Source organism: Gracilinanus agilis, chromosome 4 (genome assembly GCF_016433145.1).
Source record: "Gracilinanus agilis isolate LMUSP501 chromosome 4, AgileGrace, whole genome shotgun sequence".
Lineage (NCBI taxonomy): Eukaryota > Metazoa > Chordata > Mammalia > Didelphimorphia > Didelphidae > Gracilinanus > Gracilinanus agilis.
Window position 1 is genome coordinate 74,772,286 of NC_058133.1, and position 12,327 is coordinate 74,784,612.

The following is a 12,327-nucleotide window of genomic DNA, read 5'->3' on the forward strand; positions in this document are numbered from 1 at the left end:
CACTTCCCTACTCAGAGCTGACTTGCAGGTTTGATGTCCTCTGTCTTTTCAGCCTTCACCGCTCTCCAAGAACCCAGGGAATCGGGGACTGCAGATTGCACTTCTGCTCTGAGCCCCTCACAGCACAGCAGTCTGTTACTCAGCTCTCTCCTCCTACCCTCTGCATTCTATTCAGAATGTCCATGGCTTCTAGCAAAGGCTTTCTCTAACATGCTTACACAAATCTGCTTTTAAACTATACCGATTACACATGACATCTAGAACAGATCCAATGAAATCAATTCCTAGTCCTCCCACACTTAAGAAGGCCTCTGTTTCCTAGATCTTGTCTGCTTTTTGAGCTTTTGAATACCCAAATGTGCACATTTCCTAGGTACTGTCATGAATTATGTTACCTTAGACTATATAATAGATATACATGCCAAGTTATATTAAATTAGAAGCCTTTGGATAGCATTCCTTGGTGGGATTCAATCTCACCATGGCTAAACTTTACCGTGTGACCAGCCCACCATGTTACACAGTCAGAAGCACACAGAAATGAGAGGACACTTTCTAGTCACTTTATGAGGTTATATACAAAGTTCATAGAAATGAGTGCTGGTCCCTGTAAGCTCAGGAGAATTTATTCCTTCAATACTTGGATTAAACTTAACATATTTTGGTCTTTTGACCTCATTTGTGCCAAATGAAGGTTTCATTTTCATTTTTACACTGGTTTAGGATTCCTATTAAGACTTGAGGATTCTCTAACCAAACTCATATCAATTTTAAGTTCAGAATTTCTCCTCTGAATGTTTTGTATCTTTTACTAAAATTTACCTTGTGTGTGTCTAGGTATAGGATTTCTCATACTACCCATTAACTTAGGTTCTGGTTTTGAAGCCCCTCCTGAAAGCAGTTTGACTTCCTTGATCTATGCTGTTACACATATCTCAGGAAAAAGAGGAAATAATTTTGCTTTTGCAACTGCCAATTACAATAACACAAACAATAATTCTGTGGATTGGTAACCCCTGGACAATTTTTAAATGTGTTGGTCAAGATTTTTCCTCTTTTCCCTCAGGTTGGGATAGCACTTGTGGATTAGCCTATCTGATCCTTATTGTAACCATACAAAATCATACAGAAAGTTTGGTAAGAGTCGGCTTTACAAGACACTTAGTTGCATGAGGACATACAAACAAGAGATCTATTTGGGAAAGTTCTAATTCAATAATAGCACATGGAAGTAGTCCTGTGTATTAATTTTGGGGCATTGATCCCCAAACTCAGAATTATACCAGTGATAGATTCTATAAAGAAATCATTCTCCTAATTTAAGGATTGGCTCAGAAGTTATTATTATATATCTTTAGTGCTCTGTAATAAGCTTCCGGATGAATTTCTGTTCATATGGGTATAAAATGAGCCTGTTCTATAATTAACCAAATGTATCAGTCATACAGATATCAATTGTCATCATTAATGATATTAGAGAATTATAAAAATTACTAACTGATACTTTGCAAGTAGTCCAACATATTCATATAAATGAGAATATTACATCTAGGTGGGACCTATCTTCGTGGACGGCTACATGGTTTAGTAACAGTACCCTATTGTAATTCATTCTTAAAATGGGTTCTAATCACTTTTTAAAAAAAATTCTTATTCTCATAATTATAAACTGTTGTATTACTCTATTTAAATGTTACCTTGCTCCTAAGTATATGTTATAAATTGTTCTTCAGGCATGAACTCTTTCAAAGATGCTGCTAATATCTTTAATTATATTCAAATGCTTGTATTATTTAATACTGAATTATTTAATACTCCACAGCAGTGGAGATTGGGTAGAGTTTATGGCTCTGTTCATATATGTAGCCTCACAGAATGCAAAGCATCTGCAGGAAGTGAACTGGGACTCAGTGCAAGTACTACCTGGGACTCTAGTGCCTGTAGGAGTTACCTGTCTCCTAATATTGTTGATCCTTCTTAAGAAGTTAAGGCCATGCTTGGAACACCTCAGCTGGCAACTGGCACTGCTACAAATGAGTCTTTTATCATCAGCTCTTGGAATGGACTTTTCTGAGCTAATTTGCACCTATATGGCATGAACTTTACCTTTTGATGGACATGTGTCTAACCTCAAGCATCCTTCAACATGTTTTGTTCCTGGACTATAAATTCAGTAACACTTACTAGTCCCTATTGTACTTTCTGTTATTGTCCTTAAAGTGATGTTATGTTGTTTCTTTACTTAATTAAGTGTACCCACTTACATCATTAATGCACTGTCCCTTGTTTGTGTTGGCCTTAGATTGTGATGATCCAGCAGAAAACTGCTTGCAGTTTTCTTTGGATTAGAGGAGGGATAATGTGAGTGAGAAAAATACCCCTACTCCCTTATGCATGATTAGATTTTAATGTTAGTGATGGCTTTCAGAGAATCATAATTATAATTCTAAGATAATTAGTGTAAGTCATGATTTTAGAAGGCATTTTACTTATATCTTAGTAAAGTTTTTTAAAAATCCATAAAAAAAAAGCAACTCTTATTTGTCCATAGATTAGGTCAGCAAGGAACTACCCCTTATTTGGTGAGAGAGATCTTTTGACCATTACCTAAGAGTCACTTGATGGTTATCACAGTGGGAGAAGGATGGTATCTGGACCCTCTCCAGATAAGGATGGGTGGTGTTAAGTTAAGCAAAATTTTTGCAACAGTGTCTTGCCATGGAAATCTCCAGCCCCCCTTGATTCTTACTATGCGTGACCTAACAATGGCAGAAATCTCCATTTAAAATTCCACTTTCTTCCCAAAAGTCTCCTTTCTCCAAGTCCTGCCTGATTTGCCAGCACAAGCTTCATGGGTAGAAATATTGTCCCACTCAGATATTCCTATTTTAATTGTTTCAAATACCACTTGTTATTTGGAAAGTACTTTATGTACATTATTTCATTTGATCTCCACAACTAGCTACTAGATGTTTCATTACCCCCATTTTATAGATTAATAGCAATAACATTGCTAGTATTTACATGGTACTTTAATTTTTACATATGTTTTCTCATTTGATCCTCAAAACAGCCTTGTGAGGTAAGCATAATTATTATTTCCATTTTCCAGGTGAGACAATAGAGGCTGAGAGGTTAAGTGCCTTGCCCCATGATCACATATCTAGGAAGTGTCTAACATAGTATCATAGGTGGGATTTGAATTCTTCTCTTACCTGGTTACACTCCCAAGCCAAATCTCTTTCTACTATACCACACTGCTTCTATTAATATAACAGACTCCAAATATCACCATATGTATTGAATATGCCAAACCTGTAATAATATTATTGCTTTGCTTTTCTCAACAGCTAATTGTGGATGGCAAGACCTATAATGTGGTTGGATGGGAGGAGACATTGGGAGAAATGGCACAGAAAAAGTTTGAAGAGATTTTTGAAATGGGAAAGACTCAAGAAACAAAAAGAGAAGTAAGGCATTTGAGAAAAACTTAGATCATCTTTTTTTTTGGAGCTGTACTCTGAGGAAGATGGGTGGAATGTTCAGGGAGAATGTCACCATAGATAATAGAAAAGGGAAATTGGATGGGGATGGGAACTTAGAGGAATACTCTCAGTAATCAACTTTTCATCTCCTTATAGGAAAAGAAGCCTAGTCGGGCTCCAAAAATACCTCTTGTCCGGTTTCTTGGAATAGATAAAAACATCCGTTCTAAACCTCTGGTAGTAGAAAGAGTGTTACCTACAGGGGTATGTGTCTGGATTTATCTCAATAATACTTGGATAGGGATACAATAAGAAAAAGCATTTATTAAGCATCTACCATATGCCACATACTTGCTAAAAACTTGACAAATATTATTACACTTAATCTTAAATTGAAGACTAGATTGACTATACAGCCTGCCCTCATAGTTTTGCAATCACATCATAAATACCTTATACTAAGGCTAGCTGTAATATTGTAGGAAAACCCCACCATTATGTTTTTCTAGATGGTTTGTATTTCCTTCCTTGATCCCTGGAGAAGGCATCTTCCCTTCTGTCTTTGGGGAGCTGTGAGCTTGAACAATGGAAAGGAAAGAGTTGTTTTTGTTTTTGTTTTTTTTCACCATTATTCCTCTATCTGTCAGAGATAGGAGATGAGACAAAAAATTTCCAGTCTGATAAAATTTCATCTCATCTTCCATTTCTCCATTTTCTTCACCTCATTTCTTTCCCCTCTCATTTCTCCCTTATCTTCTCTCTGGGGAGGTAAGTGGCACAGTGGGATAGAGCACTTGGCCTGGTGTCAGAAAGATCCAAGTTCAAATCCAGCCTCTAACACTTACTAGTAGTGTGACTGTGGGCAAGTCACACAGATCTTGGATAATCTTTGTATGTCTGAGTTTCCTCCTTTGTAAAATAAAGATAATAATAGCACTTACCCCACCAGGGTTGTTGTGAGGATAAAATGAGATAATCTTTGTAAAGTGCTTAGCACAGTGCTTGGCCCATAATTAGTGCTATATAAATATTAGCTGTTATAAAATTTTTGAGTTCCTTTCAAAGTTCTAGGACCCCCATGGAATGTATTTTACTCCTCTGACTCCTCCTCTTACCCGGCATCTATAAAGCACTTTACAGTTTGCAAAGCACTTTACATGTTATCTCATGTAATCTTTTCTTCCAAGTGCCCCTACATTTTCTTCCTTCCCAAATTTAGGAATCACCCTCTGTTCTTTAGATCTTTCAGATTTAAATCTGAGCTTCATTCCATAGCTACTAAGTGGTGAGAAATCTGGTTCTTGGGCTTTCTCTTTGTTTCATCACCAGTTTCTCAGGCCAATGAAAATTGATTCATCCTAGTCTATAGCTATAGAGACAGGAAAGGGGTTTGGTTGATTCTCTCCAACATTAGCAATCAGTTATCAAACGAGGACTATAAATGCATCCCTACTGATGATCTATAAGCTTCAGTCATAAAGCTGAGGAGATTAAAAAAGACCTAATGTGATTGGGCTAGAGATGAGTTGGTATTCACTTAAGGGTAGGGTTGTAGACAAGGAAGTTTAAAGGGACAGAAGGACAGAGGGACAGTGAAGGACAGATAGTGACTAGACTAGTTAGTCTCACTCTGAATGAGCCTGTTCTTAACTATACCCACCACTCTACCAGCAATGAATAAATTAGGAGAAGTTACTAGAGTCCTGTAGGTTCCAGACAATAAATAATGTAACAGGAGGCTGAAGGTTGACTCTGGACAGAAAAATTCCTGACTCTAAGGCTGGTACTCTATCCACTGTACTACCTAGATGCCCCTATCTTTATTTACTCCTAGTTTTATTAAATTATAGCCCTTAAGTGAAATGTATAAAATTTCTCCCTTTCTATATTTTCTTATGACTTCTAACAACTACTTGATCAGTGGATGTGTAGGTTTCAGGGGTACTTGAAAAAAAATGTATATTCCTTGTTTTCCCCATTTAGTTCTCTCCATGTAATTATATTAAATCCAGTTAATTCTACTTTATCAAAGGCTTTTATCTTATTTTTGTTTGGATTATAACATTTTTGTGGTGGCATATTGAAATTTCTTCTTATATATTATACAATTACATATAAATATGTATAAATTTATATACAAATTATCTTATTTTTATTATCACATTTTAAAAAATTAGCTATTGCATAGAAAAAAGTTAACTCATCTTTTTAAAAATCTATGATGATCTTTATACATTAAGGTTATTATCTTTAATAACAACCAATACAATTGCCTACTCCTGGAAAGTTTATAAAAACACTTCCCATATAAGGTAGGTTGACAGTATAATTCTTGAATTTACTTTTGAGGAAACAATTTTATAGAGGCCATATCATCACAGATTTAGAATTGGAAGATACCTTAAGAGGTCATCTAGGCTACCCTTCTCATTTACAAATAAGGAAACTGAGATCCTTAGATGTGAAAAGACTTCATAAAGGTCATACAACTGGTAGTGACTAAATCTAATGTTATTTTCCCTTACCATGGCCTCTGTCCTCTTAAGGAAAGTGACTTGTTCCATGTGCTAAACGCTTTACAAAGATTATCTAATTTAATCTTTACTACAACCATGGGATGTAGGTGTCATAACTCTCCCCATTTTATGGTTTTGATTTGCCCAGGGCCCAGAGCTCTATGCACTCTGGCACCACCCAGCTGCCATTGTCACATAGCTAGGAAGCAGTAGAGCTGGAATGGAAAGCCGTGTTTCCTGACTCTACATTCAGCACTTTCCCCCACTATATTTAATACTATGAATTATGTATCTTTTAACTTTGGGCTTCCCTCCTTTTATTAAATGTAGGATTTTAACTCTTCCCTTTCTGCTCAAGTTCCACTGTTCTTTTTTTTTTTTTTCCCCAAAACCCTTACTTTCCACCTTAGAACCAATTCTGTGTATTGGCTCCAAGGCAGAAAAGTGGTAAGGGCTAGGCAATGAGTGTGAAGTGATTTGCCCAGGGTCATACAGCTAGGAAGTGTCTGAGGCCAGATTTGAACCTAGGACCTCCCGTCTCTAGGCCTGGCTCTCAATCCACTGAGCCACCCAGCTGCCCCCCTCCACTATTCTTTTTTAAATTAGTTTTTATCTGAAATATGAATCAGCTAACTGGGGCAAAAACTCTTAAGATTCTTTTCTAACACTAATATTCTGTGATTTTAAATGTTATATAAACATTTCCAGTAAAGAAAACTTCTCATCTTTTCTTCCTTTTATTACACTTTTCTTTATGACCCTCTTCTTATATCTAGCCCAGTTCTAGTATCGTCTCAAACTTGCTTCATCTGGCATTTGGACATGATATGGCCTGAAGTGTCTCACTATACCCTGCCAAGTAGCTGTAAACAATCAAAATAACATGGAAATTATAACTAGTTGATTAGAATGGGGCCACCTTTCAGATAAGACATATAGGTTGCTTAGATTTATATGCAATTAGGAGAAAACTCCTTATATCACATAACTGAAATCCTTGGTTAAGGGGGTTCAGATTCCCAGTCACATAGTACTAGATTTAAGCAATGCTCAGTTTCCACAATCATTGCTTTCCTTAGAGTTTACACAGAAAGTACAAAATTTGACCAGATGTTGCTCTGGAATGGTTAACCTATCATTAGCATCCTATTTACATTGTGATTTGCTCCCTCCCCACTGCAAGTGGGCAAACAGTGAATCATGGGTAAAGCTACACAGACCAAAGTGGACCATGGGTATAATGACATCAGTTCCTTGGAAACAACAGGGCAACAACCACCCAAATGAATGACCCCAAAAGCGGCAGGGACTAGCCAGCCAGAGCCCAACTGATTACAACTGTCTGGGGGTCCACACAAAGGTGGTGGGAAGAGTGATAAAGGACCAGGAGGACCAGGCAAGCAAGGCACTTTATTGAAAGTTACATCCTCATTTATAGGGGGCAAAATACAAGCAGGAGTTTCTACCCAAACTTTCCATATACATGGTAACAGGCAATGTTTGCATGGGTAACGGGTAATGTTTTACAGAGAGACCTTAAGCGGCACAATGCAATGCTGTACATCAGTGATTTTCTAGGGTACATCTCATACAGGGCTTGGAGGATTGGGGGTGTCCATAGGTTACAGGATACAACACAAGGATCTGCCTAGGTTGTATGATGCATACACAAGAACTTGCCTGGGTTTCTAGGGGTAGTGAACACAAACATAACCTAAATGCAGAAGGAGAAAAGGAAGGGGAATATGGCTGGGGACCCTCCATGGGCTTAAGCCTTGCTGAGTGTCCTTGGACCTGAGGGTCTCAGGCTGCCACATGACCCCTTCCTTAGTAACTAATCAAAATTAAAAGCATCCCTGAAAATCCCTACTCACCTTACTTCCCTTCCTACCTTCTTTACACCTTACTAGCTGACTATCTATAGCCATTTTGTTGCTATATTCTCTCACAATAAAGCCTATTCCCTCATAATGGAGTTAGTTTGAGCTGTCAATTCTTTAGATGAGACTCTAATTTCATAGCTACATTAGAGAATAGATATTTTGGCAAATCAGTAGCCACACTCTGTTGCTTGTCCCTGCCCACTAAAACTGGATACCAGTTATGAATATTTTGGAAGACCTGTCCTAGAGCTCCTCAGTTAACTTGAGTTTCCTTATAGAGACCCTTCACCTGTCATATCTTTCATCTCTCATGTTAGGAAGAAGTGATCGCTCTTGCTAAATTTAACAACTGTGAAAAGGAGAGATATGAATCACTGGGGTTAATTGAACATTTGCAAACGAAACTCCTGTAAGTATTAGGAACCAAAGTGGAAAAAGCCCTTAGTCATAGTCATGCTTCTGTCTGGGATTTCTTAGATTTAAAGCTGTGGCTTCTTTTGTGGCCTTAAATCATTCAGTGGAAAAGTTTTAAAGGTTGTTCCATTGTGTCCACTTTGGAACTGATCCTTGGCACTGCTGCTTCCCCCTTCTACATTAAGGAGTGGAGGATACTTTCTAGGCCCCCAGAGCCCTAGTGCTACCAAAGTCTGCTGATTTAAACTCTTCTGGTGGGAAACACCTCTTTTTGCCTCTAATAAATAAAGTGAAATTATTATCCATGGAAGCACCAAAGAACAAGTAAAAGTGTCCATAAGTCCTACTTTGTGACCAAAGGGTTGTAATAATTATCTGGGAAACAAATGGTTCAGTCAAATCTGTGAAACATAAGGAAGAAGAAGGACAAAATAAAATGACTCAACTCAACAAATATTTATTATGCATCAGTTGTATAATGGGGGAGACATAACATTTAGATAATATTGTTTCTATTCCTTGTCTTCCAACTAGCTCATAGTCCAGTAAATAAATAAATACTTTTTGATAAATTTGAAGGGTATCTCTAAGAAGCTGATTTAGATGAAAACTTGGAAGCAAAGATATTGGAAGAAAGAGTTATTTGATTTGGATTAGGGAGTCACATGAATTAAGAGAAGCCAAAAGTCAGACTCTTCATGGAGGTAGTGCCATTTATTTTAGGGGTTTTTAATGAGAGGCAGTATGGCATAGTGAATGTACAGTTTGCTTCTAAGCCAAGAAGACCTGGTTTCTATCCCTGTCTCTGACACATTCTAGCTGTGTGATGCTAGGAAAGTCACTTAAATTCTTAGGACTCTAGATCATTTTTTAAAAGTATGTTTTACATGTGGTATTGACTTTCACTGATACAGGGAGATGCTTTAATTGGGAATTCTAATGAAACCACAGGCCCAATTCCTGTTCCTATTGAAAGATTACTGAAAGTTATATCTTCTTCCTTACATGCTATGAGGACCAGAATTCTGAACATCTCTTGAAACCTATCCAACATCTCCAGATAATCTGATAAAGATGGCTTAGTTGATAAGAAAGTAACAGACACAGATCTTTCACCTCATGCTTCTAGCTCCATCTCTGGCAGCATGGAGTTTATTATTTATATATTTCAAGACTCATTTCACACAAAAGAACCCCCAGAACTTTGCAGTTGCACAGTCAAGCCGAAGTTAAGTCATGGTTTTACAAAGCACAATAAAGTTATAGTTTTGCAAAGAATTTTCTCATGAAGATAATGCTGGATGAGAAAAAAAATCCCAAGGTTAAAAATGAGGCTCACTTTATCTAAAAGTGGAATTTTTCCTGAGCTTGCCACTCCATGACCTTGGGACGCCTGGAGCAGTTAGAGAAATATACCCACAGCTGCAGCTTTACACTGCTGAGTGAAAAAAGGCGATTAACTCATTAAATGCTGGTTTACTAAAAACTTAAAGTTTTCCAATGAGACTATAATGTTTTTTCAATAAGAAAAGGTGTGGATCTGAAAAGGAGTCAAAAGAGGAGTCTTAGATTTTTACCTGTTTGAGACTCAGTTTCTCTTATTGGCCTCCCACAAACATCTCTTACTATGAAATTCCATTTGGAAACTTTGAAGAGTACAGATAACCCTAACAATTCATTCTTCCTATCTACAAGTTCTTGTATCAAAGAAACTTTTTAACCCTCCATATCTCATCGTTTGCTTTTTTTTCCCCTGGGCTCTTGTTAGGGATACAGAAATTCGAGTCCAGTTCGCAGAAGAGAAATATGAAGACATAAACGAGAAGCTGACTATCGAACGTCTGAAAAACCAAGAGCTAGAGAAAGAGCTGGATCAAATCCGAGCACTCTTAACTGATAATAGAATTATAGAAGAGGAAGTAGTAGAGGAGGAAGAGGCTAAAAAACCAAGCACCTCAGAAAAGAAGGGTGATGGTCATATTCTAAGCTAAAATAAGTCATAAATGTTTTAGAAAAGCTAAAAACCATTCAAAACACTTTCCTGGCTTGTACTTAGAATCACAGGATCTTAGAACTAAAAGGGACTCTAGACCTAGGCCAATTCCCTCATTTGGCAGTTTAGGAAACAGAGACCCAGAAAGACTAAGAAAATATCATCCATGGTCATACACTGTAAAGGTGGGATTAGAATCTTGAGTGCTTTCTGTTTGACCTGATAATAATACATTGGTAATATATATATACATATATATTAGGAAGTCAGAACAAGTGCCCTGAAAATCCTGTTTTAAAAGCAGGCACAATGAAGTATGTCTGTCTGGTTGAGATTACAGAATCACAACATTTCAGAGGTCAAAGGGACCTGGATGACCATATAGGAGATAGGGGATGGATTTGTGAAGTTGTTAATAGAGAGGACTCCCAGATGAGGAAACTTCACTATTAAGGCAGGCTGGCACCTTTTATTATTAGAGAGTGGCCTAAAACATTAAGAATTTAAGTAATTGGCCCTATAGTTCAGAGGCAGAGCTTTAAATAAGGTCCTCCTGGACCTTCCAAGGCCTCTCAGGCCAAGAAGTATGGACATGTAGCCTTTGCTTGAAGACTTCCTGTCTTCCTCTATAGATAGTCTCCTCCTCCTTTGAACAGCTAATTGCAATTACAACTTGTTTCTTTACAGTTTCTAGTTCTGGCAAATCTGCTCCCTGGGATTAAATAGACTATGTCTAATATTTTCTGTCTATTACAGGTCATTCATTAATAACTGAGAATAGTCTCAATGTGATCTTTCCCAGACTGAGGGGAAAATATTAACTCCTTTATTAGAATAAAAAAAATTCTAATCTTATAAAAATCTATTCCTCAGTTGGCAAAGATTTCTCTACTTGGAGTAATGGAATTTGTTTTTGCCCAATCTTGTGTTATTCTGCAAGAATTGGTTTAAAACCCAGATTTAGGCTCTTACAAATTAATCATACAAGTAAATAACCTTTTCTTGTATCCACTCCTCCAGCTTCAGCCCCTACTATTGTGAGAACTGTTGTAAAGCAAAAGCAGAAGCTTCTAACTATCAGCTTAGAAAGACTGAAAGAAAAGCTACTAATTTAAATTTGGAGGAGAGAAGAATTCTGAGATAGGAAGGGATAGCTGAGAAAGGCTGAAATGAGGGAATAGATTTCCAGGCCCAGCAACCCTATCCTCAAATATTTTTCCCACCCTGCCTGACATTTGTCACTTCATTTTGTTAGACTGCTTGAAGTTCCACCAATTTGAAATTCATTCTCTCTAATAACTATTTCATTCATTTGGCATTAGGTTTCTTTCCTGAAACCCTTACCTTCTGACTTAGCATTGATAGGTTCCAAGTAAGAAGAGCAGTAAGAGCTAGCTAGGCAACTGGGATTAAGGGACACAGGTAGGGAATGTCTGAAGGCTGATTGGAGGCCAGGTCCTTCAGACTCCAGGCCTGACTCTATCCACTGAGCTACCCCAGGTTTCTTCTTTTTAAAAATGAAAATGCTTCTGGGAGAGCTAGGAGACTATCCCATTAGCAGGGACTAGTTCTTTGAGAATGAGTTATTATTTTATGTGCTATGTAATAAGAGTGTTAATTTATTAATATCATGGCACTTGAACTATTATGGTTTTCCTCTCTCCCTACAGAAAAGAGGGAACGTTCATGGAGTAAAGACAAAGGCTCAGGTCCTCCTAAAACCAAATCAAGTTCCAAATTCAAACGCTAGTGATAAGTAACTTCTACAAGGATGTTTTTATTCACTTTGATTCCCAATAATCACATTCACTGAATACAATAACCCCATCTCAGCTCAATAGCTGAAGATACAATTCAAAGCATAGCATTCCTATTGATATATAGCACTTCCAGAGAATTCTAGAATTATGAACAGAAGTGCCTTTCCCCTGCCTGAATAATTTTTTTAAAAAAAGTCACAATGATTGTTGTAATGAATTAGTGCAATGCCTTGGTGTTACAGAAGGCCTGGATTAAACAAGATTTGTGCAAAAATT

At 37.3% G+C, this 12,327-nt stretch overlaps 1 protein-coding gene across 1 annotated transcript in view; it reads left to right on the forward strand.

Moving 5' to 3' along the window:
• AXDND1 (axonemal dynein light chain domain containing 1) overlaps positions 1-12,041 on the forward strand; it is a 147,644-nt gene extending 135,603 nt beyond the window's left edge. The window contains exons 21-25 of the mRNA XM_044674894.1: positions 3,351-3,470; positions 3,642-3,749; positions 8,202-8,293; positions 10,067-10,266; positions 11,962-12,041. Coding sequence (XP_044530829.1) covers positions 3,351-3,470; positions 3,642-3,749; positions 8,202-8,293; positions 10,067-10,266; positions 11,962-12,041 — 600 coding nt within the window. The remainder of the gene's footprint in view (positions 1-3,350; positions 3,471-3,641; positions 3,750-8,201; positions 8,294-10,066; positions 10,267-11,961) is intronic.
• Positions 12,042-12,327: the final 286 nt, after the last annotated feature.